The sequence below is a fragment of the Notolabrus celidotus genome, chromosome 9, assembly GCF_009762535.1.
Source record: "Notolabrus celidotus isolate fNotCel1 chromosome 9, fNotCel1.pri, whole genome shotgun sequence".
In the NCBI taxonomy this organism is placed as follows: Eukaryota; Metazoa; Chordata; class Actinopteri; order Labriformes; family Labridae; genus Notolabrus; species Notolabrus celidotus.
The window spans coordinates 25,850,552-25,873,900 of NC_048280.1; the positions used below are offsets into that span (position 1 = coordinate 25,850,552).

The 23,349-nt window shown below is 42.0% G+C and overlaps 1 protein-coding gene across 9 annotated transcripts in view; it reads left to right on the forward strand.

Annotated features, from left to right (window-relative positions):
* The window catches only part of gapvd1 (GTPase activating protein and VPS9 domains 1), a 33,097-nt gene extending 10,850 nt beyond the window's left edge, over window positions 1–22,247 (forward strand). For 2 of the 9 annotated variants that reach the window (XM_034692836.1, XM_034692837.1), the window contains exons 4-28: window positions 89–661; window positions 753–836; window positions 920–1,054; window positions 1,716–1,908; window positions 2,508–2,588; window positions 5,124–5,278; window positions 5,582–5,711; window positions 5,887–6,012; window positions 6,098–6,271; window positions 9,392–9,529; window positions 10,791–10,925; window positions 11,554–11,673; window positions 12,007–12,084; window positions 12,860–13,206; window positions 13,310–13,397; window positions 14,848–14,919; window positions 15,012–15,140; window positions 15,229–15,355; window positions 15,480–15,592; window positions 16,436–16,595; window positions 16,729–16,916; window positions 17,350–17,563; window positions 18,701–18,773; window positions 18,874–19,071; window positions 19,342–22,247. In XM_034692836.1, the coding sequence (XP_034548727.1) occupies window positions 89–661; window positions 753–836; window positions 920–1,054; window positions 1,716–1,908; window positions 2,508–2,588; window positions 5,124–5,278; window positions 5,582–5,711; window positions 5,887–6,012; window positions 6,098–6,271; window positions 9,392–9,529; window positions 10,791–10,925; window positions 11,554–11,673; window positions 12,007–12,084; window positions 12,860–13,206; window positions 13,310–13,397; window positions 14,848–14,919; window positions 15,012–15,140; window positions 15,229–15,355; window positions 15,480–15,592; window positions 16,436–16,595; window positions 16,729–16,916; window positions 17,350–17,563; window positions 18,701–18,773; window positions 18,874–19,071; window positions 19,342–19,482 (3,972 nt within the window). In that variant the 3' untranslated portion in view covers window positions 19,483–22,247. Of the gene's footprint in view, window positions 1–88; window positions 662–752; window positions 837–919; window positions 1,055–1,715; window positions 1,909–2,507; window positions 2,589–5,110; window positions 5,279–5,581; window positions 5,712–5,886; window positions 6,013–6,097; window positions 6,272–9,391; window positions 9,530–10,790; window positions 10,926–11,553; window positions 11,674–12,006; window positions 12,085–12,859; window positions 13,207–13,309; window positions 13,398–14,847; window positions 14,920–15,011; window positions 15,141–15,228; window positions 15,356–15,479; window positions 15,593–16,435; window positions 16,596–16,728; window positions 16,917–17,349; window positions 17,564–18,700; window positions 18,774–18,873; window positions 19,072–19,341 lie in introns of all 9 variants that reach the window. The other 7 variants (XM_034692839.1, XM_034692838.1, XM_034692840.1 and 4 more) reach the window with 7 other exon arrangements.
* The last annotated feature ends 1,102 nt before the right edge of the window (window positions 22,248–23,349 follow it).

Below are 23,349 nucleotides of genomic sequence, written 5' to 3' on the forward strand. Positions count from 1 at the left end.
AGCAGCCATGTCTGTCTGAGGCATTACACATTACAGAACAGTTTAATAACTTGTCTTAATTTGGTCAACTGTCTTTTTTTATTTCCAGGTGTTGCGATATCTGGTCGAGTTTGAGCTGAAGGAGAGTGACAACCCTCGGCGTCTGCTGAGGCGGGGAACTTGTGCCTTCAGCATCCTCTTCAAGCTCTTTTCAGAAGGCCTGTACTCAGCCAAGCTCTTTCTCACTGCCACCCTCCATGAACCCATCATGCAGCTTCTGGTGGAAGATGAAGACCACCTCGAGACAGACCCAGCCAAGGTGACAGAACGCCTCACTGCGGCCCAGCAGGAGCGCTTTGGAGAAAAGGGCTCAGACGGCTACAAACAAAGAGTGCAGGCCGCTGTGGAGGCCAACGAAGCGAAACTGGTCGCTCTGGTCAACAAGTTTATCGGCTACCTGAAGCAGAACACGTACTGCTTTCCTCACAGCCTGCGCTGGATCGTGTCGCAGATGTACAAGACTCTGTCATGTGTGGAACGTCTGGAAGTGGGCGAGGTGCGCACCATGTGTACAGACCTGCTGCTCACGTGCTTCATCTGCCCGGCTATAGTTAACCCAGAGCAGTACGGCATCATCTCAGATGCCCCCATTAATGAAGTGGCCCGCTTCAATCTCATGCAGGTCAGTGGCACAGCAGGTTTTCTGTTTGCACAACACTGATAGAAATTATTCCATAGTAAAGAGTAACAGTGCATATTTCTGTGTTCTACAGGTGGGACAGCTTTTGCAGCAGCTGGCCATGACTGATGACGATGCAGACCCAAGACGTAAAAGCAGTTTGTCCAAATTTGATAAGGTGGGTGAACTACTGAGTTTGATTTACTCCCTGCAGCCAAGTTCTCCTTATACTTATATGTCTATTTTCATCTGTGTCTCCAGAGTTGTGTTGCTGCCTTTCTGGACGTGGTGATTGGAGGAAGAGCAGTTGAGACCCCACCTATGTCCTCCATGAACCTCCTCGAAGGCCTTAGTAGGACTGCGGTCTATATTACCCATAATCAGCTGCTCGTGATGGTAGGTCCTACATGCAATACAAATATACAGTTAAAAAAGCCTTACTTATTATGGCTGAAATAGACCGTGCAACAAATGATTCTACTGCTTGGACCATACCTTTGTTACTTCCTGAAGATTAAGTGATGAGATTTTTGAGATTCTGAATCACTCTCCAGTAAGATTAGCATTGTTAAAGGGGAACTACATGAATGACTTTTGAAAGTGAATGTGAAAGCCTTATTATATTTGTGTCAAACACTGAAACACTAGCTTGCTGTGACAACCTTTAAGTAGGTAAAAATAGTCTAACTATTCAGTCTAAACTGCTTATAAACTAGTCGCAAACAGCAGACATTTGACAGAAAGAAAGGATTGAATTATTTAGCGACTTTTGTACTATTTTGTCTGTGTCAAATTTGAATCAGAATGTAGGTCAGCTTAAAAGCATTTATTTTACATACTGTGTGCCTCCTCCCTTAATCCTTTTTCCCATTCATCACATGGTTCCTTTTGTCAGTTAACAAAAGAGTTGACATTTATCACCAGCAACAGTTTAGATAGACTTAAAACATGACTCTGACATGTACAAACTTGTCATCTCACGCCCCTTAGTCAGACTCACTGTTGATTTCACAATGATTGATGTCCTTAAGAATAACGTTCTCTACTTCCTGCACAGGTGGACTATGTGCGGAGTGTGATGGCCGGGGACCACCTGCGAGAGGAGGAGCACATGGCTCTGGAGACCCTGCTCGCCAACGTGCCCCAGTCTCGAACTGTAAAGAGTAACAGTCTGGAGCTCACTCCCTCCAACACCCCTCAGCTCTCCCCAGCCACCACTCCTGCCAACAAGAAGAACAGGCTCCCCATAGGTACCTTTCTAAACAGCCTCAGTGCTCCTGTGGACCGTTTCCCTACTATTTTTAAAAAGATGAATTTATGTCCCTCTATGATGCAACCTCTTGTAAACTCCTGATATGAGGATCTTAAGGATGTCTTGTTTTGTGGGAAAATCCAAATTTGAAACAAGAACTAAAAAAGAGAATTGAAATATTTTATGTAATGAGAAACTAAATAAGTGTAGTTGAGTGGTGATGGCTAGTGGAAAGCCTGTTTTCTAGGAAGCTAATGAGCTTCTTCTCAGCTTGTTATAAAGATAATTAGCATGGCCTGGATTGAGGCTCAATTACAGAAATGACAACCAATTAAATTACCAAATATAAATGAACTCATTTTAATTGGAATGGATGGAAAAGATGCATAGTCTACCTTCATTAGCATTCATGAGACAAATGATGCTGTAGTAACACCCCCTTAATTAGAAATGAACCATTTGTGCTTGCTTCTCTGAAATATGACATTTACACACACACACATTCTTGACTTGATACTTGAAATACTTCAAATTCTGAGATGTTTTCTTTCTTCAACTCCCTACCTTGTCCTTCTTCTTTCCTCTTGTGCTGCCCAGGACAACACTTAGCCGCTATAACATCCTGGGACCCCACAACCACCACTCTGTCTGCTCACATTCCATTAGTTACCCCTTTTGGTGGGTAGCCTGTCAGTATTAGAGCAGGAGGATACTTAACCCATGCATCTGTTGTTTTGTTCAGTTAGGTGTTAGATAACACTTGTGTAGTCCATTCTCCCAGCAGCACAGTAACCTCTCTGCTTCACCACCGTTGCTTAGCGCTGCAGTCGCCCATTTGCTCTCACCATGCTTGCTTCGCCTTGCACATTGCTGTGGCTCAAATCAGAGCTAGAATGTTTTTGCACTGATTTTGTTTTCTAAGTTTTTCCTCTTTTTGCTTCCTCATTCAGCGGATTATGGCTTTTCATTACCAGGTAGAGTGGGGAAAATTCTTCCACCTTTCCTCCCTCTGGTCTGTACCTTAGTAGTGGTCTAAAAGTCGAGACTTCAGTGCAATCACTTACTACCAGTGTAGTTTCAGTTGTGTCACACAGAGCGTCCACTGGTGTCTGAAAGGGTAAAAGGAGAACTGACTTTAAAAGATCAAAGATTTCAGAGACTATATTGGCTGTTTGTGGGTGAATTGGAAGCATAGATTGTTTAAATAATGGACGTAGTATCTGTGATGTCACCCATCTGCTCCTGAGCGCTGTTTTGAAGCCAATCGTTGGCGGGAGCCATATTGGTAATGCTGAACTCAACTAAGCTTAGGCTGTTTCCGAAACCGCCTACTATACTAGCAGTACGTACTGAATTGGCCAAAATTCAGTATGTAGTAAGTAGTATGTGAACAAGAGCAAAATCTGCAGTATGCCAAAAACTCCATGGATGTCTACTGATTCAGGAAAATTTAACAGTATGCATCGGACCAGTCTGCCTCGCGTACTGTTTCTCACAATGCACAGCGCACGCTCCAATTTTTCTTTTTTCCTTCTTTCTTGACAGGAGGAAATTATTTTTTGGGTGCTGTGGAAGTTATCCAATTACACATAAACCACTTCCTAACTTTTTAAGTCATAAGTGGATGCTAAAGAAGCAGTTTCTCTATCAGCTTCGCTATTGTTTACTTCCGCTTTCCAAAACCGGAAATCCAGTGACGTCTTACCCAGCATACTGCAACACAGATCGAACAGAGCAGCCATACTACATACTAAATTCAAAAGCAGTATGTAGTAGGCAATACCTACTGCCTACTACATTAGTAAGTAGTATGTAGCAGGCCGTTTCGGAAACAGCCTTAGTGTGAGGTAAAGAGGCAGGATTTGAGCCTCCTTGCCAAAAGATATGTGTCTCCGTCTGTCAGTAAAGTCAGTCGTGTCCTTATTTGGGCAAAACTCATAACCTTAATATCTTCTGAACTGTAGTGTTGGACATTATTTTACCCCTGTATAGTGTGTGCCAATAGAGAAATTACTTACGTAGAGCCAAGCTGTTTTTTGAACCAGGCTGTAAAAATGTTTATTAATGCTGCAAAGATCGTCTTTTTTGAATTGGTGTCTATGTTGTTTCCGGTGTTTCTGCAGCCAGCCTCAAGCAGATTCTCGATGAATGGCAGTTTTGAGACCGGAGGTTGCAGCTTGATTGGAAGATAGGAAAGGGTTCAGACTTCTTAGAAATTCTTAATGAAGAATTGATGATATTATCTATCGCTTTAATGTTTAATCACCTTTAATTGCAAACTTTAAAAAACAAACACTAGCATTGAGAAACTCCCGTGATGATTGTAATGTGTTCTGGATTATATTTATGTCGCTCTCTTGAGAGGATTAGAAGAGAAGAGTGAGTGCCGGGCTCCTCCATTTCCTTCTTGTTTTTTTTTTAAGAATCAGTCCAACAGGACTACAACCACTCAAGCTTAGACTGAAAGTATGTCAGGCTCATCTTAACAATGGTATGACAGTCATGCATTGCTTAAATGTTTCATTATGTCAAGCCTGGTTGGTATTTGGGTGCCATGTTTAAGCAAATACCATACTGAATGATGTCAAGAGCCCTGCTGATTCATGTGTTTTTGCACATGGATTTAAAGTTCCTATGTTACATGTTATCTTACTATTTTTTTGGTCAAACAATGACAGGCAGATATAGCATCTTTTGTTTTCTAGAGACATCATGTGCAAAGCTTTTTATGTGCTTTTGTGTGTGTGTGTCTGCCTCCAGCCTAACCAGTGAACGAAACAGAGTGGAATTAATTTTAGAGAAGTTGTTTTCATGTTTAAAAAAAGCTCATCTATTATTTTTAACCTACTAATATGTGACACCAAGAAACTAGAGATAAACTCGTCTTCAATGTCACACAGGAGTTAAGTTAAGTAGGACACAAATTTGAACACATTTAAATTAACATTTGGCATTCTCTTAATGGAGCTCATAAAGCAATAGAGAATTATGTTGCCAGCTATTCTAATTATTTATCAAGAGCAGTTATAGATGACACCTTGTTGTGACCTCCCAGACAAGAATCCTGGTTCTGTAGAATTCAGTTTGCTAGATAGAGCTGTTCATTTTCACAACTAGTGTGTGGTAACATAGTGAATCATAACATCACTGAATGTAAGAACCACAAAATAACATTTATCTCCCATTGCTTCCTTCCAACCGGCCAACAAGCAGCAGCTCGGAGCCGAAGCCGTACCGACATCGCCCAGGAGGGGGAGGCAGAGGCCAGCTCGCAAGAATCCCTGCAGGAGCAAACGCCAGAGGAGGTGCTAGTGATTTCACTAGGAACTGGTCCTCAGACTGTCCCTGGGATGATGTCAGAGAATGAGGTAATGTGACTTGAATTAATGCACTCATTTGCAGGAGAGATGATGATGTGATAAATTCAATGTCATATATTTTCCTGTCATTGAAGGGGGAATAAGGCTCCTTGAAGTCTGTGTCAGGCATTTTTTTGTGTTTAGTAAGTGCTGTCAGTTTTCTGCAACAGATAAGAAACCTTGTATCTTAAGCAGGACTTACAGGACCTAATTCAAGAATTAACTGTATCCAACTCTGGTTAGAATGACTCTTGGAAAAGCTGGTTTACATTATCCTTTTTTTTTGTATCTCCTCTCTCTACGCCTCTCAAGGTTTTGAACCTGCAGATGACAGATGGGGCCCAGGGGGAAGGCCATGCTGATGATACAAAGCTGCACGGTAAACCAGACAAAACCCTGCGCTTCTCCCTCTGTAGTGACAACTTGGAAGGCATCTCAGAGGGTCAGTCTGCAAAACTAAATAATGCAAACAAACAAACAAACAAAGAAAGGATTGTGATTCATTTTTTAAACCCTGGTACACATTTTTTAAGTCAAAATATCATATCATCAACAGATGATGATCTAACAGCTGAAACACTAATTGTCACTTTTGTCTCATGCATGTTTCCTCTCAGGTCCATCCAATCGTTCTAACTCTGTTTCGTCTCTGGACCTTGAGGGAGAGTCTGTTTCTGAGCTGGGAGCCGGACCATCAGGGAGTAACGGTGTGGAGGCTCTACAGCTGCTAGAGCATGAGCAAGGTGTGTGTTTATATTCCTTGGAAAATGTTGAGTTACAGTTGAAATGTATTTATTAGTCATTCGTACACCTGTCTGTCCCCTGCAGCCACCACTCAGGACAACCTGGATGACAAACTACGCAAGTTTGAGATCAGAGACATGATGGGCCTGACGGATGATCGGGATATCTCAGAGACGGTCAGTGAAACGTGGAGCACTGATGTGCTTGGCAGCGACTTTGACCCCAACATGGATGAAGATCGGCTTCAGGAGATAGCAGGTGGGGCACAGCCGTGTTCATTCACACCCTTCACCATTAAGCACACTGATTGATGTACACAGCCTGAGTGATCATTGCAAAGTTTATGAGATGAATTAGCTTCACATAGGGACCCTCTCTGAGCATTGATTAAGGGCTTTTAGGGAAATGTCATCACCTTGTGGTGTAAAGGGGAAACAGCATCATGAGGCAGGTCTGCAGTTCAGACCATGTCACACAAGAAAAGCCCTTATGTCACTGCTGAAACACACAATTCTTATTCTATATTTTCTAATGATTGTCCTGTAAGTAAAAATATATGAGATTTGAATTTCAGCAAATAAATGATGCAGACCTTCAGTAAGCTATGATAAAAGCTGGTTGTTGTTACAGAATTAGTATAAGCTGTAAGTAGTCATCAGTATTTTGGTTGATGCATGAATTCAATGCCATTGTTAAATGCTGTTTCACTGAATGCAACCCAGTCCACATTTGAGTGTTGGTTGGTTTTAATAACTATTTATCTGTGAGTAGTATTTATGCTTTTGTTAACAGGCAAGAGAAACACAACTTATTCATATCTTGATATACTTATCCTTTAATTCTGTTGTTCAAGGGTCAAATCATATTAATTTCTTTGCCATTATTCTTTTTGGTTTTGCTGAATAATAATAGACATAATACATGGAATAAACAGAATAAACTAGTAAAGATGACACATGATAATTAAAGAGAAGTTTGTTTTTTTTTAAAGATCTCTTGAAGTATACCCTAGAGTGAGCATTTATAAACACAGCGGTGAGGGCTAGTAAACTACAACCCCAATTCCAAAACACCTGGGATGCTGGGAAAATTGTTGATAAAAATGTATTTTAATGGTTTTCAAATCATTAAAACTCTACTTTTTTAAATAAATAGTACAAAGACAACATATTGTATGTTAAAACTTGTTCCAAAAAAGTTGGTAAAAAAAAAAATATATACTTTGAGCAACACCCTCCAACTAATTAGGTTAGTTTGGAACAGGTAAGTAACATGACTGGGCATAAAGAGTGCATTCTAAATAGGGTTATAATTTCAGAAGTAATAATGGGAAGAGTTTCATCTCTTTGTGAGAGACTGCGTAAGCATTTAAAATGAGCAATAGTTCAGTTTTTCAATGTGTTTTCTTTGCACCTCAATTAAATATAGCCTCAAATTATTTTTATAAACATTTTACTGTGTCCAGACTTTTTGCAATTGTGGATGTACATGCATAGAAAAAACTGCTGAAATGAAAGACACATTTCTTTAGTAGGTAGTGGAGGTTAAGTTCAGCTGCTACACACTGTAGAGCCAAACATATGTTAGCATGACAAAGCCTATAAAGATACTGTGAAGTCAGTTAAAGACTGAACGTAACAGTCTTCATGTTATTCTAACCCGCATCTTCCAGTCTCCTCCGCCTCAGTCTTTCAGAGCCTTCCCCTGCCCATCTCTCTATCCTTCTCTCTCTCTCTCTCCTTCTCTCTCTGACATTCACTCAGTCCCTGCAGTCTTATTGACCTTGGTTCCTTCTCATTTGCATCCACCATTTTTCATTCTTCGGAATATGGCGTTGGGGGACTTTTCCATCATTAAGTGAATTTACAGCGATTTCCTTATGTGTTTTCTCCAAGGGATTGGGTTATGAGATGCACATTAAATATCCATTAATACCTCATTATCCCACTGATAAGATTACCATGATAATGAGGCAGAAATTCTAATTGTTTCACTTCTTGTTGTGCCACTCATTTAATCATCCACCTGAAAGACAAGTACTCTGCGCCCCTACCTTGAAGACTGTAAACACGGACAGCGGGATAGAGCTCTCCCACCGTTACTGAGAGCCCTGCCCCCGCCAACATCAGCACACACTGTTGCCTGGGTGCTGGCATGCATACGAGTCCTCATGGCGTGTGTGTGCCATGAAGTGGAATCATGACATATCAGGGGGCATGGCTACCACAGGCCCACTTCTTGATCTTGAGCCTTGGCCACTGACTCCCACTCACACCTGCTAGCTGTTTTCCCTCTCCTCCACAATCTTCCGCCTTGTTAAGCCGTGGCTTCTCATGGAGAAAGAGGGACAGAGTGTTGAGGACTTTGCGGGAGTGGATGGGCGAGGCGGTAATTTGGTTGTGAGTAATGCTGGGCTTAATCAACAGCTCAAAGTCATGGCCCTGGAGGCCAGGGCAGGGTGAAATATTACCATTAACCTTTCACCTTCGGCACAGTGGTATATGTGCCTGTGGGTCCCAGCATGAAATGTATGTGACCTCCAACTCTCTCTGTGTCTCTGTATGCAAAGCTCAGTGGCTCTGAAGCCCCGTCCACACAACACAGGGTTTCTATAGTCATTTAGCTTATCTCAGGCTTTTTCATAGTGTTGTTTAAAGGCACGCCTTTGTAATTAAGCATTTTTAAATAAGATAATACAATGTATAATCAAACAAATGTCCATATTGTGCTAAAACACTTATGCCAAAGTAAATATATTTAATAGATATAAGAAAATAGGCATTCATTAAGCACAATACATAGATGCCTCTACAGTAAATGCCAAATTTGCTTCTTCCTGCTCGTATTTGTGAGCTGATGCTCCTCTTCTCTGCCTTAATAAAACATAATATTGTATGTGTATTTGATATTTGAATTGTATCGGCCAGTTTTAGAAATTTGAAGACCAAATTGTGGGATCTCAGAAGCTGAATGGACGATATCATAATTTCTTAACTGAAAAAGCAGTTGACTCAGTAAATAATCATTACTTGCACCCTCCCAGAGCACCATATAAACTTTGATATGTTTTAGAATAGCGCATTAAAAGTTATGAACATGCATGCAGCTCATACATTTCAACATTTTATGAAAGGCATCATTCCTGTAGAGCTACTCCCAAGTTCATAACAAACTCATATTTAAACCCTGAATAATTTATAAGAAGTAATTACAGAATATGAATCAACAGCAGTGCCCTGATGACACAGATGTTTTGTAAAGAACAACAAGGTGCCTTTTAAGATGACTTTCCAACTGTAGAGGTGATTTCTTGCTGGTCCTACACTTTTTCGTGGAAGGAGTTTAACTCTTCGTCTTTCTCTTCCTCTCTGCTCTCAGGGGCAGCTGCTGAGAACATGCTCGGCAGCCTGCTGTGTCTCCCTGGCTCGGGTTCAGTACTGCTGGACCCCTACGGCTCCACTATCTCAGAGACCACAAGCGAGGCCTGGAGCGTGGAGGTTCTTCCCAGTGACTCTGGTGGGTGCCCAGACTCACTCAGTTGTAGTAGACCCTCTTTGACTTCCCCCTTTTCTCCTGATACTTTCTTGATTCTTACACTTCATCTCCATGACAGTCTTACATGTGTGCATGCATGCATATTTATGTTTCCTCCATAAAGTGGGGGTTGGGACACCAGGTGTGTTTGCACAGTATTCTATACCAATAAATGTGTGCATGCATCTGTCTTCATATTTGTGTGCACTTGCCTGTATTTCAGGGCAGATCTGCCTCTGCCAGTAAAAGGCAGCTCAGGGTTTCCTTAGAGGGACCACCAGGTGTGTTTGCACCTGTGGTGGAGGAGTGGGGGGGGGAGCACAAGGACAGCAGCTGTCCTCACTTCACACAGTGTCAGTTTTTTATATGGCTGGATAGAAAATTGCATACTATAGAGTTTACATCTTATGTTACTGTGACGTTAAACATACAGGACATCAGTTTATGTCAATTATGTCTCCGTATCAATCCACATGTGACACAGTTTAATAAATTATAGATTATTCACTCTGTCTTTTCTTACATAACGAACATACAGACCAAACCTTTGTTAATGAGAGATTATGTGCTTAACTCTCCCTTTTGAAAACCATTGTTTTGTGAAAATCACTAGAGTGTTTTTATTAACAGCGTTAAGTGTTTCTTTGAAAAGCCTGAACCTTATGTTAATTGAAGTAGTACACCACTTCAATATGTGCCGTGCAGAAATGACATGCATGAGTGTCTTGATTGCTTTTTGTTCCGTTTGCTGCCCCTGTTCTGCTCGGTAATAGCGCAATAGGAGACTCGCTTCGAGTGCAGCGCTTGTTTCATGGCTAGGCAGCAGAAAACTACACTCTGAAGAGCACTTCACCAACACATTATTACTAACGAGCATGCAAATGAGTACTGCTGTTAGTATGGAGCCTCTGGGTTTGACCCAACAGCTCCGTTGGGTAGCCAAAGACTTGGCCGTAGTAGCTTTATGGCATGGTTTGGCAGTTATAAGACATGATAATGTATGCTTTGTTTGATTTCTCACATATGTGCCCACTTGGTTGCTCAATAATCTTAACACGGGGGGGGGTTGGGAGAGAGAATGACCAGCATCTAAAGCAAACTAACACAAGTACAGTGGGTTGTTAGTTTATTTGAAATGAAGCTTTAGCCACATTTGGAGTGAGAAAAGTTCACCCGCTTGTCTCAGATGTCTTCTTTTTTTCTGTGTTGAGCATTTTCATATGCCTTCTGTCTTTGTACGCAGAAGCCCCAGACCTTAAACAGGAGGAGCGTCTGCAGGAGCTGGAGAGCTGCTCCGGGGTCGGCAGCACCTCAGATGACACAGAGGTCAGAGAGGTCAGCTCAAGGCCCAGCACACCCGGTCTCAGTGTTGTCTCAGGTATGAGTCTTACCCTTTCCCCTTCATATTCACTCCATCAGATGTACCTGTTTTTTTTTTCTGTCAGTTACCTTAGTCATTAATTATTAACAAAATCATGACTTGCATTTTAAAATTCTGGTTAAGTTCATGTCCTGTTTCTCACCCTCTTGGAATCTGTGTTGGGTGTGTAGTTAGCCAGTGTAGTGGGTCAGTGTGAACTTTTCTGCATGACACAGGCTATTGTTGGGTGTCTTTTCCATGGGCTCAGGTGGACACCTTTTTTTTGACACACTTTGTTGACACGCATGAAGTAGTATCCTAGATTAAGAAGCCAGCGGTGATGTTCCTGGCTCAGCTCACAGGAAAACGTCCCATGGGATCCACTCGATGGATAGTCTGCATCTGATGATCACTCTTATCTGTGTCTCTCCTCTAACCCATGGGAGCTTACGCTACCAATTTGGAGTTCCCAGTGGGTTCCCATCTGAGAGAAACCATGCAGTATTAGTCTAAAGAGAAAAATGTCCTCTTTTTGTTTGAGAGACGGTGAACGTGCAGGTCCTCAAGCCAAAGTTTACTATGCTGAGTTCCGTTTTGTCCCGAGTGTCACAACTGTTTTTATATTGTTTTTCTGCCCTCGCTGCAGGTATCAGCGCAACCTCAGAAGACATCCCCAACAAGATCGAGGATCTGAGGTCAGAGTGCAGCTCAGACTTCGGGGGGAAGGACTCTGTGACCAGTCCAGATGGGGAGGAGTCAGGCCATGGTAGGAGAGCTAAGCCATCAGTTCAGTGTCTATTTGTCCAAAACATCATCAGGCAGAGCTATCAATCCTCGTCACTCCCAGGGCTGTCTGAAGGATAAATCACAGCTGTGGTTTTCACTGCTGGAAATCGTTAAATAAAGAGAGTACAAAGTGAAATATTCTTGTTTTTCCTGGCTAGAGAATCACAAGTAGAGGCTTGGATATTGCCTTTTTAGCCTAATGATATAAGCCATTATTTTTTAAATAACAGCACTGAGACTTGTATAGTAACTGTTCACTCAGTCAATCCTCTTAACAGTCTTGTATTCTGTCTTTTTTTTTTTTTTTTTACAGGAGCACACCATCTGACATCCCCACCCTCTCAAGCTGATTCTTTACTCGCCATGTTCGATCCCCTCTCCTCAGGTGAAGGTAATTTGCGCTCTGAGAATACAGCCAATCAGGGCTGGAAATGAGCACCATTTAATCCCTACCCTAATGTTGCGGGCTCACAGAACAGCTTGAACTCTGCAAAATCAACCGTAGAGTGATTGTGCCCCAATCACTGCGCAAATTATAAACACAATGAAAACACTCCTTTGGCTAAATGAGTATCTCAGATTACTTTTAGCGGCCTTTGTTGCATCGCATTTTGTTCGTAGCGCAGGTGGAAAAAGTGTGAGAGAGGAATGGTCGAGGCTGTGTGTCTGTGGCAAGGTGAAGGGATGACAGGTTGAGAGACCTCACCCCAGGCTCTTTGGCACTGTCCCTTTGTCCCACTGTGCTCATGGCACGAGGCTGCCATTGGATGCTTTTCAGGAGAGAGAGTGTACCCTTGGAACAGGTGGCCTACCTATACCTAGGGCTCATCTCCCACTAACATCTCTCTTTAGCACTTTCTACCAATACAGAGTTGTTTTTTGTTTCCTAATTTTATAATGTAGGCAAACAACTCTTCAGGGAAAGTTTGTGCTTCAGAACAAGGTTGACTTTTAGAGTCTTTTTAGAGTCTACATTTCAACATAAATATCTACGTTTTAAAAAAGTAACAGTGAAACCTGTGCATTGAGCTGGTTAAGACTTAAGATCAGAGAGAATGCATTGAATACTCGTAGCAAGTGTACAGGGATGTATGAGCAATCATTTCTATATGAAAAACAATTCCATTAACTCAACAATCCTTCATTCTCTTTCTTTATCACCTCAGGCTCCTCCACTGGAACAATAGTGAGGCCTAAAGTACACTATGCCAGGCCCGCTCACCCTCCCCCTGATCCTCCCATCCCTGAAGCCAGTGCCCTGGGGCAGGAGACGCGCCACTCTCTCTTCACGCCCCACTGCCTGGCCCAGGCAGAGCTGGAGCACACCAAGCAGCGCCACTCCTTCCCTGACAGGCTGGTCCGTAGCCGCAGCTCTGACATCGTGTGCCCCGGCCGCCGGCCCACAAGTGACCCTGGCCTTAACCGGCGGGTAGCAGTAGAAGAGCGGGACCCTGCCGGAGCCTTCGCCTTAGGGCCGTCCTCATCGCCTAGCAAGGACTCTTTGAAAGGAGAGGTGATTTGCTCTCAGTTGTTGCCTTAAATGTAGAGGAAAAGCATAAAAACACAGATTTTGTTCCAGTTATCAAGTGTCTAATCTACCCGTGTCGTTCCAAAAGGTTGAGGACAGGAAAGACAGCGATGATGAGAAGTCTGATCGCAACAGACCATGGTGGAAGAAAAGATTTGTGTCAGCCATTCCCAAAGGTAAGGAAACATAACTCAAGTATTCTAAGCATGCCCTCTTTTCTTAACTGAAAAATGACCTTTGATCTGTTTAAAAGTGATCTGTTTGCCCACAGCGCTCCTTTATTTTCTCGTTGCAGAAAAAAAGTTCTCTTAATCACAACTGACAGGAAATATCACACTTTAAAGAGCTGAGCAAAAGGCAATTTATAATGCGAGAAAGAGAATGATGATCCATGTTGTCCACTCGATTGCTGACGCTCCGGTTGGAAAATTCTGTTTCTTGTTGTTTGAAGTTACACCAGAGACGTGTCCAGTCCTTTTCCCCTCACGTCGCATTGGCTGCAGATTTATATAGACTTTTCAAAGCTAATCAGTCATCAGAGGAGCTTTAGCTGTGTAGATTGTATGGCTGTAGCCCTCCCAGCAGTGCTGTCAGCAACCGGCTAATGGTCATTAGATAGACCTTTCTGTCATCAGCACTGATAGATGACACATCTCTTGTTGCAGTTCTACTCTACAACCATCTCTCATGCATCTGTCTGGGAAATAATGAGCTGTGCCCACACACAATGACTGCTTATTACTCTTTGAGATAATGACGTTTCTTAAGTAAACATTACATTGATATTCATAAAGTAGACGACTGTGTGCACAAGGGAAGAAGAGGAGAGCTGTGAAGCTGAACCCACCAATCCCCCTCCAAATCTCTGTAGAGTACATTGTGTGTGTTTGCTGCTCTGCATGGTGACACACAGTCATGTCGGGCAGAGCTGCAGCCTGTGTGTGAAAGGCCAACCCTGTCTGTTGTGTCCCTCACAGTGCTGTATTGGACGGCTGAGAGTGATGTCCCAGGTAACGCTTCCAAGCTGTCCTCATTGAGCTAGCTTTTCCTGCTGGAGCCAGCGGCTGCGTGCTTGTGCTGCTTTTGTATGTGGCCTGAGAGCTGTAGAGCTGTGATGTGACATGGGGTAGCCTGTGTACCTATACCCACACTCCTCATTCGTTCACCCATTTTACCACCTTTTTACTTTTGTATTGGCAACAGTATGTTACTGTTTTAATGAATGGAGAATACAGGACATTAATGTAGCCAGTGTTTTCTGTGTGTGTCATCAAATTATAGACTGTGCCTTTCTTTTCTTTTTTATCCTGTTTAAACAGCTTTGTTTAAAAAGAATAAGCACCTGTATGCTTGTTTACATATATTACAACTTTGTATATAGTAAACTTGTAGGGGTCTGTTCAACCATTTCAATATTGTTTTGCTCTGTTTTATCTCTTAAGTTCTACACGACACCTTTTGGCACTGTATGCAACACCACTGCAACTGAACTATGGGATTAGTAGTCTCCATACAACCCTTAAAAAACTGGCATTTTACTTAAGTGGCTGTGAAAAGGTGAATCCTGATCAGCTTCCAGTGTTCGTGAAAATGGTGTCAGTCCATCTCGTGTCTTCTTCTCTACAGCTCCCATAGCAGCATTCAGGAAAAGGGAAAAGCAGGAGAAAGACGACATCCCCCAGGAGCGTGTCCCTCAAGGTCTGTGCCTGTTTCTTCTAAACACATCCTAATCAGTACGGGATCTATTAGGTCTATATCTAATGCATTTTGTTGTGTTGTTGGTTTATCAGATGACCCGGTGCCTAGACAGAACTTTCAAGCGCAGGCAGCTGAAGACATCCTGGACAAATACAGGAACATCAAGAGGACCAGCCCGAGCGACGGAGCCACAGGTGGAGCTTCCTACGATGGTACAGGAGGTCAGGAAAAGGAGAGAAACAAATCTGGCTGTTGCACACACTTGTAGTAGATAAACTGAGATCTGAATATCTTTGTTTGTGTTGTCAGATCTTTGCGTAGAAGAAAGTGTGCATGACTCCCCCAGAGAAGACACCCTGCAGAACATCTCCACAGATGACCTCCCGGACTCAGCCAGCCAGACGGCACAGCAGCACGACTCCAAATTCTCATTCAGGTCAGGAGTCTGCAGTCGTACAGAGCAGCAACAAAAAAGACAACGCAGATTTGTTTTGTATTGTTTCTTCCTCTTCTTTTTGTCTTTGCTCTTACTCAGATTTATTTTTGTTTGCCTCTTACAGTGATGCAAAAAAGAAGTTGAGGTTGGCGTTGTGCTCTGCGGACTCAGTGGCTCTGCCCATCATGGCTCCTGCCACCACTCGAAACGGGCTGCCCGACCACATGGATCCTGAAGGTAGCCAGTCCTAAAATCCATATTCTTATTTTGTCAAAGTAGCCGGCTTGTTCAGTTGATATTTACTGGAACTGCAGAAATATTTCACATTTTCACATTTTACATTTTCCATCCCATCATTTTTGTTTTGAAGGCAGACCAATAAGAACTGCATTAGTGCCTGTAAGAGCCAGGAGTTGAGCTCTGCATTTACATAAAGGGTATTTATTTTAGGCTATTCTTACACTTTGAGGGATCTTACTCACAGCTCTCCATGTGGAGCAGGGTACAAACCTGTAATGTTGGCAAAGATCCAACCTGCTGAAAGTGTCCTGAAGTAAGACAACACATCTGTGTCACCTTCACCTTCCCAAGTCTGGGGCAAGGCGACAAGAGGGGAGGATGTTTGAAGTGTTAAATCACTTGACTTTTGTTTTTTAAGTTATATTTTTTGGCCTTTTATGCCTTTATTCTATAGGACAGCTGAAGAGACAGGAAATGTGGGGAGTAGAGAGTGGGGGAAGACATGCAGGAAAATGGTCGACCTGCCGGGAATCGAACTGGCGACCCCTGTGACGAGGACTGTAGCCTCTGTACGTGGGGCGCTTAGACCGCTAGGCCACCAGCGCCGCATCACTTGACTTTTTAAGTTTTTCTCCAAGCGATTCTGCAAATCATCATCACATGACAATAGCAGGCAGAATCATTGGTCAACAGCAAAAACCAAAGGACTCCATCTTTGTGGCTATCAGTGACATTGTTATGTAGAGGCAGCTGGTTGATACGATTACAGCAGCCAGCTGATCCTGTGTGAGCGGCGAGCAGCGATGTCTAATGCCGTCTGCCTGTTCTCCTCTCCCTCAGACAATGAGATCGTCTGCTTCCTGAAGGTCCAGCTTGCAGAAGCCATCAACCTTCAGGATAAGAGCCAGATGGCCCAGATCCAGGAGACCACACGCTGTGTCAGTCGCTTTGACGCACGCACCTGCAGGAAGCTGCTGGCTGCCATTGCAGAGGACTACAGGTAACCGTGAAGATGATGCAGGCTCCTTAAGGGTCTTGTTATTTTATCGTCATCAACGCATGATGTTATTTAAGGCAACTATAGAGCCAAAGCCAACAATGATAAAATCCCTTGTGGTGTGTGTTCCCATTAGAAAGCGGGCCCCATACATTGCTTATCTGACCAGATGTCGCCAGGGCCTTCAGACTTCTCAGGCCCACCTTGAGAGGCTCCTCCAGAGGGTGCTCAGAGACAAGGAGGTGGCTAATCGCTACTTCACCACAGTCTGTGTCCGACTCCTCCTTGAACACATGGAGTCAAAGATGCTTGACTTCATTAAAGGTATTTCTACAATTTTACATGCAGTATGATCCACCCTTAGCTCACTATATTGACTTCTTTATTCTTTTCCTTTCCAAATTTCTCTTCCTGAAGGAACAAAAACTTTTGCATTTATGTACCTTACAAGATAAACAATAGAAATTAAAGACGGCCTATCCCCAAACACTTATCACACAAATATATTTTGGAGGTTTGTTGTCCGACTTGAAGGTGTGATCATTCAGAGTAAGCTATTTGGCAGATCAGCTATCAGAGATTTTTCCCTCTTTCATAAAAAACATCAAAACAAGTCTCCAGGTGTTTAAACAGCTTGTTAAGGTTAACTCAGTATCATAACTTGCCTCACCGAAGAACAGCAATTTTGCTACGATGTACTGTTTCCAGCTTGGTCCTGTGCTGGTGTTGAATCTGTCGCTCCTCTGCTCCCCTCCAGCGTTCCAGGGGTGCACAGCATCAGATGACAAGACAGCATCAGTGGAGGATTTTCTGCGCTACTTGTACGGTGCCATGGCCCGTGATGCCATTTGGCAGTATGCGAGTGAGGACCAGCTGCAGGACGCCCAGATGGCTATCGAGCGCAGCGTTATGAACCGCATCTTCAAACTGGCCTTTTACCCAAACCAGGATGGAGATATTCTCAGAGACCAGTGAGTATCTGGGATGATACAAAGCCACACACTGACACGGAGTCCCTCTCGTGCTGTGATCCCTTCTTTAGAATGTGAAGTAAAAAGCAATCTCAACATGTAAACAAAACCATGAATGAACCACGTTCATTTTATGGTGAAAATAATCCATTACATAAATCAAGTCTAACACACTCCTCCTGTTCAATCTGGTTGCAATTAAATGTCATCATGTTATTTATGGTGTCATAGCTATACTAGTGAGCAACAACATTGAATTATAAATTAAATGATAGCAGTTATACCCGCAGATTTGTCTTTGCATGCTAATAACTTAAGCACTTTATTGAGAGTTTAACATGATGCTACTATGTTTGAAAATATGCTTCAACTGCAACTTTGTGTGATTGGAAAATATGCTTCATTTTGCAAAACACTAGCATTTTATCATCACTGCCTCTACACAGTAAGTGGTGCATGCAGTAGGTATGATGCTAATTTTAGCCTCTAGCATTTAATGCTGAGTCAGGTAGTTAAGTTTGTTTATTTTGTTATAAAGAGTTGAAGCTGTGTAATATGATTTAAGAGAAATAAGGAAGCAAACATACCTTAAAATAATCTGCTCATTACTTTAATTGATGTTTTTTTTATCATTTGAATTTTCTTCGTTTTTACAAACATTCAAATAAAGACACACAAAATGACAATACAATCAAATTAAAAAACAAAAAAACAAAAGACAAAGCAGAACAAACAAACAACAACAAAAAGCAGACAAAACAAATTCAGCCCAAAAAAAACATAAATTTGATGGATTATTTACAGCAAAAAACAGTGAACATAACAGAACGGCTAATGAGACAAACATATATCATACACATACCAATATACACAAATTCATAATTATGCAAATAGGCACATGTATATGTACACATATTAAAGACAATTAAAATAAATACATAAATAAATAAAATAGGGGCTACAGGGTGGCTGTTTTGGTTTTTAACATTATTAAATACAAAGAGAAAGACAAAAGTTAGAAAAGGGGCTAATACATCCTAATGTTTCCCCTTACAGGCTACTTTAATTGATATGTTAAAAAACACTACACCGTTAAATTGGGCAGTTGTCATAAACTGTGTTGTCTTTCCCAAACAGGCTTTTCCATGAACATATCCAGCGGCTGTCAAAAGTTGTGACAGCCAATCATAAAGCTCTTCAAGTCCCAGAGGTATTTTCTTCGTAACATTTTCATCACTTTATGTGTTTATGTTAAAAGAACAGATTGGTGCAGTTAGCGTCAAAGTGTTGTTTGACTTTTGCGGTTGCAGGTTTACCTGAAGGAAGCTCCCTGGCCCTCCGCTCAGTCTGAGATCAGGACCATCAACGCGTACAAGACGCCACGAGACAAAGTCCAGTGTATACTGCGCATGTGCTCCACCATCATGAACCTCCTCAGCCTGGCCAATGAAGACTCCGTCCCTGGAGCTGATGACTTTGTCCCTGTGCTCGTCTTTGTCCTCATAAGGGTGAGTGCACTTCAACTTCATTCTCTTGGTTTCACAGCACATTCAGTAGAAAATTGTACTTTCAAGGTTCAAGGATTTATAACTTCACTTTGATCACTCGTTGTCCTTTTGATAAGACTAGGAACAAACAGAAAATTCTCACCCAGGTGACTGCTGTTTGCTAACCTATGTGGATATATTTTACATATTTATGAATATAATCTGTATGGCGTAGCGTGAGCTTCTTTCGGCTGCTAATGTGAGCCCATCCCCACATCTCCTCCCCTCCAGGCAAACCCGCCCTGCCTGCTGTCCACCGTTCAGTACATCAATAATTTCTATGCCAGCCGGCTGAGTGGGGAGGAGTGCTATTGGTGGATGCAGTTCACCGCGGCGCTGGAATTCATTAAGACCATCGACGATCGCAAGTGAAGCAGAACAGCCACCTGTATGGGCAGACTGCGGGGGAAGGAGCCGGGAGACTGGGAGACTTCCCAACCAACTGCTCCCTCTGCACAGCTTCTAAAACCTGGCCCTCAGCCTGCTCTTTATTTGTATAGCTTGTACATAGCCAGAGACGTTGAAAGATTACAAAATATATATTACTGTACGTACGTGGACAAATCCAGGTTTTAGCCGTCTGAAAAAAAGAAAAAGAAACAGCCTTGGGGAAAAAAATTGGCCAGATGTTAACTTTAAACCTGATTTAGATTTTCCTCCTTTTGTCTCTAATCATGTTTCACTTTTGGGATCTGTGTTAGGAATTGTATATATACACAGCTATCAATATGACATTAAATCAGCCTAAAAGATAATCCTATATAAAGGGACCAGACTTCCTTGATGTGATCACTGATCTTTATTTCCCCCTGAGTGAGAGGGAAGGGCTTCCAATTAAATTACAGTATAGTGTTCATTAAATTCATTGTAACGTGGGGATTTACAGTGCATGATGGTTACTGATGGGATTTAGAGACTCATAAACACTCAGATCAATTCACAAAACCATAACACTCAGAGGGTTGGTGTATCAAACAGTCAGGCAGCTTACTTCATGAATTGTTTACTTCATCTTATTCCCAAACACGAGTGTGTCAGTGAGAATTTGGACATAAGGGCCCACATATTTATATGAAATAAAATGTATTTATTTCTGTAATTCTATTTAATGTTTTGTTTATCTCATTTGAAAAAAAAAATGCAAATGCATATCATGCCCTTTTGAGATGTCTGAGGCAAGTGGTGTTATTGTTATAAACTTGCTTAAGTTAGAAAGGCACCTTAGCGACGAGCAGCCCATGGGTGTGGGAAGCTGGGCGGTTAGGAAACAGGGTCGACTTCTGCACAGAGAAGGGATGGCGTTTATGGAAACATTGAAAACAGTGCCTTTGATTTTGGGCGCTCTGTACAGGTAGTTCTTTTTAACTATTTTTTCTAAACCCAGCATAGGCATTATCCCCGCCCTGACCCCACGTACAAACACTCCAACGGGCCAACTATGCGTCACCGCATCACTGATTGTCAAGGCTCAGTCCCTTTAATGCACTTGAACAAATATCCCCTTCAATATGCTCGATCCTACCTCAGAGTTGGAACCAATGAGTCTGATTTCAGTCTGTATACAGTTACTGCCCTGCATTGGTTGACAACAGAGCTCTGGATCATTTTTGCACTGGGTAAATAATAGTCAGATATTAAGAGGAGGGCAGGAAATTTTGATATTGAGCTGCTGTGATGCCCGCTTTGGTCACATCACCCTTAAATAACACACGCCTTTGTTAGACTACAAAGACATTTTAGTTGCTAATCTGATACCTGAGATGCCACATGTGTCCACATGGGCAGACTATTGGATACTAGCTCTCTACCTCCTCTTAAGTTCAAGAAAGGGACTTGTGTTTATGTGCACTTAATTTTTTTTTTTTTCTAATTTGGCGTGCTGTGATATCCCAGTGTCAGTGTAACTTTCCAATTATAGTACACGCATGTCTTTAATTATCCAGAATGACTAAAACTCCTCTCCTAAAATCTTCTGCTTCATTTTGCGCACAGACGTGCCACGTGTATTATAGGTTTCGTTGACCCATTACTTTTCTCAGCAAACAACCTGACAGCACAAAACACAGTAGGTTAGATGAGCAAATAATCGACACTATTGACTTGTTACTGACTTTATGCTACAGTGGTTGGTGTAGTACGTGAGTGTGGTTTTTATCTAGTGAGCGCGCGCGTGTGTGTGTGAGATGAGTGTGGGATTGCTTGACCCTCTGCCTCCTCTTGCATGAAGTCATTGGATGGTCTGTAGCTTCTCTATCATGATAAACAGTAGAATAGGATTAGTATCTGCCACAGGCCAGTAATTGAACCTGCAAGAGGATGCAAAGCTCCTCTTTGTGTCCGTAATACTTGCATATCAGAACTCAACGATTTATTTTGCACAAAAACAGATGTGTTTTCCTGAATAAATTTACAGGGAGCAGTGCATTTTGTGAATACTTCTACTACTTCTGCTGTCATAAACATAGACTTATTGTGATTAACGTTTGAGTAGCTAAGTTTTGCACTTGACTGTTACTCTTCGAAGCTGTAGAATTCACAGGAGCATCAAAAATGCATTTTTACATCCATCAACAGCAGCACATGTACCACATGTATCCGTGTATCTGCAGTGTACCTCCTTGCAGAGTCTGTGTAATCAATTTGATGAGAAAACCATGCACTGGAAAATCAAGTTGCAGGTTGCATCTATACTAATTAGGTTTATGTGATGTCACTTTAATTGGAAATACATACTCCACAAATCTGATGAAATTATTTGGGACCTGGCTTATGTTTAGATAGCCAGTCTGAGCAGCTACAAACAACATTGATGTACTGATCAAAACAACTCATTATTTATACCCACAAAACATACACATGACTGTGATAGCAACTGTAACTTTAGCTCTGATAGTATGCAAAGTAAACAGACCAAAGGGCTGGTCTGTTCCTCAAAGCTTTACTGCTCTGCTCCCTGTACAATTAAGTCAAGAGGCAGAGCAGAGAAAAAGAAAAGAGTTTTACATCTTACATCTAATTTTACATTTAACTGTAAGCTTGCACAATTATGACATGCGGGGAAAGCCGGTTTGTCTTTACTGTGATTAATGCATTATGTAATTCTTTAAAACAATAAAAGAAGCAGAAATTTTTCCTTTTTTTTAACTCTTCTTTTGTGGCTCTTCAGATACATTTTTCCATTTCTTCTGCAGGAGCAGAATGTTGTATCTGTTCTGTACTGTACTGCACAGGCACCACACTGTTTCATTAGACCAGGACAGTTGTAGGTATATGTAGCCAACAGTTCTCACACAATAGAAGAGATGGTGGGGAAATTTATGCATGGAATATAATTGTTAGTGGGGGCAGTGGAGCAGCATCATCCAATCTAGCAGCCACAAATAGCAACCTCTCAGCAAACATTTCATTACTGCTGACAAGTGTACGCTGGATTGTAATTGGAGATATCCCCCTCATCTAAAAGCCCTCCTTACTTCACCGCTTGCCTTCTCTAATACTCATCTTTTTTTCATCATAAACTTCTTCGTGGGGTGCTTTGTGTCCCCTGATGATATCTCGCAAGTGTTAATTTAAATTCAAATTTTGGTGTGTGAAGTTAATTAGTTGCATAAGCCAATGGCTAGATAGGCCAGATTTGGAGATTGGATCTTTTGACTATGTGGCACTTGGCTGATCTGAGATAGGAGGAGGCTTGGTTTTGTTGTATTATGCTGCTCCACATACTGTAGTGTTATTGGCTAATACCGTCTTCAGCTGGAGTGATTGCACACACATTTAGTGAAATAATGCCTACTTTTTTTTTTTTTTTTTTTTTAAGTTTCAAAGCATTTGGAGTATGTTTTACAGGTGATGGCAGAGATATCAAGTGACGAGGAGGATGATTGTGATGATGATGAAGAGGGGATTGTTTGACTCATCTGAATTTCATATTGGTGTCAGACATTAACAGGCCTGAGGTCTCACACAGATGGCTGTGGGATGACAGATGATCAGTCCAGCGGGGTTCGTGCATGACTTCACACGGTGGTCTGCTACTTCCTGGTTTCAGGGAATCAGTTGAAGAAGCCCACCCCTGCTTATCTTTATCATGTATCAAGCTCAGAGCTCTCACTAACTTACAACACAACAATGGGAAGTCATAGAACATATCTTGTAGGGCTAAATTGCATATTTTATAGAAGATTATCGCAATTGCCATTTATACTATAACTAAATATAGTTCATAATGCTTGATTTTGC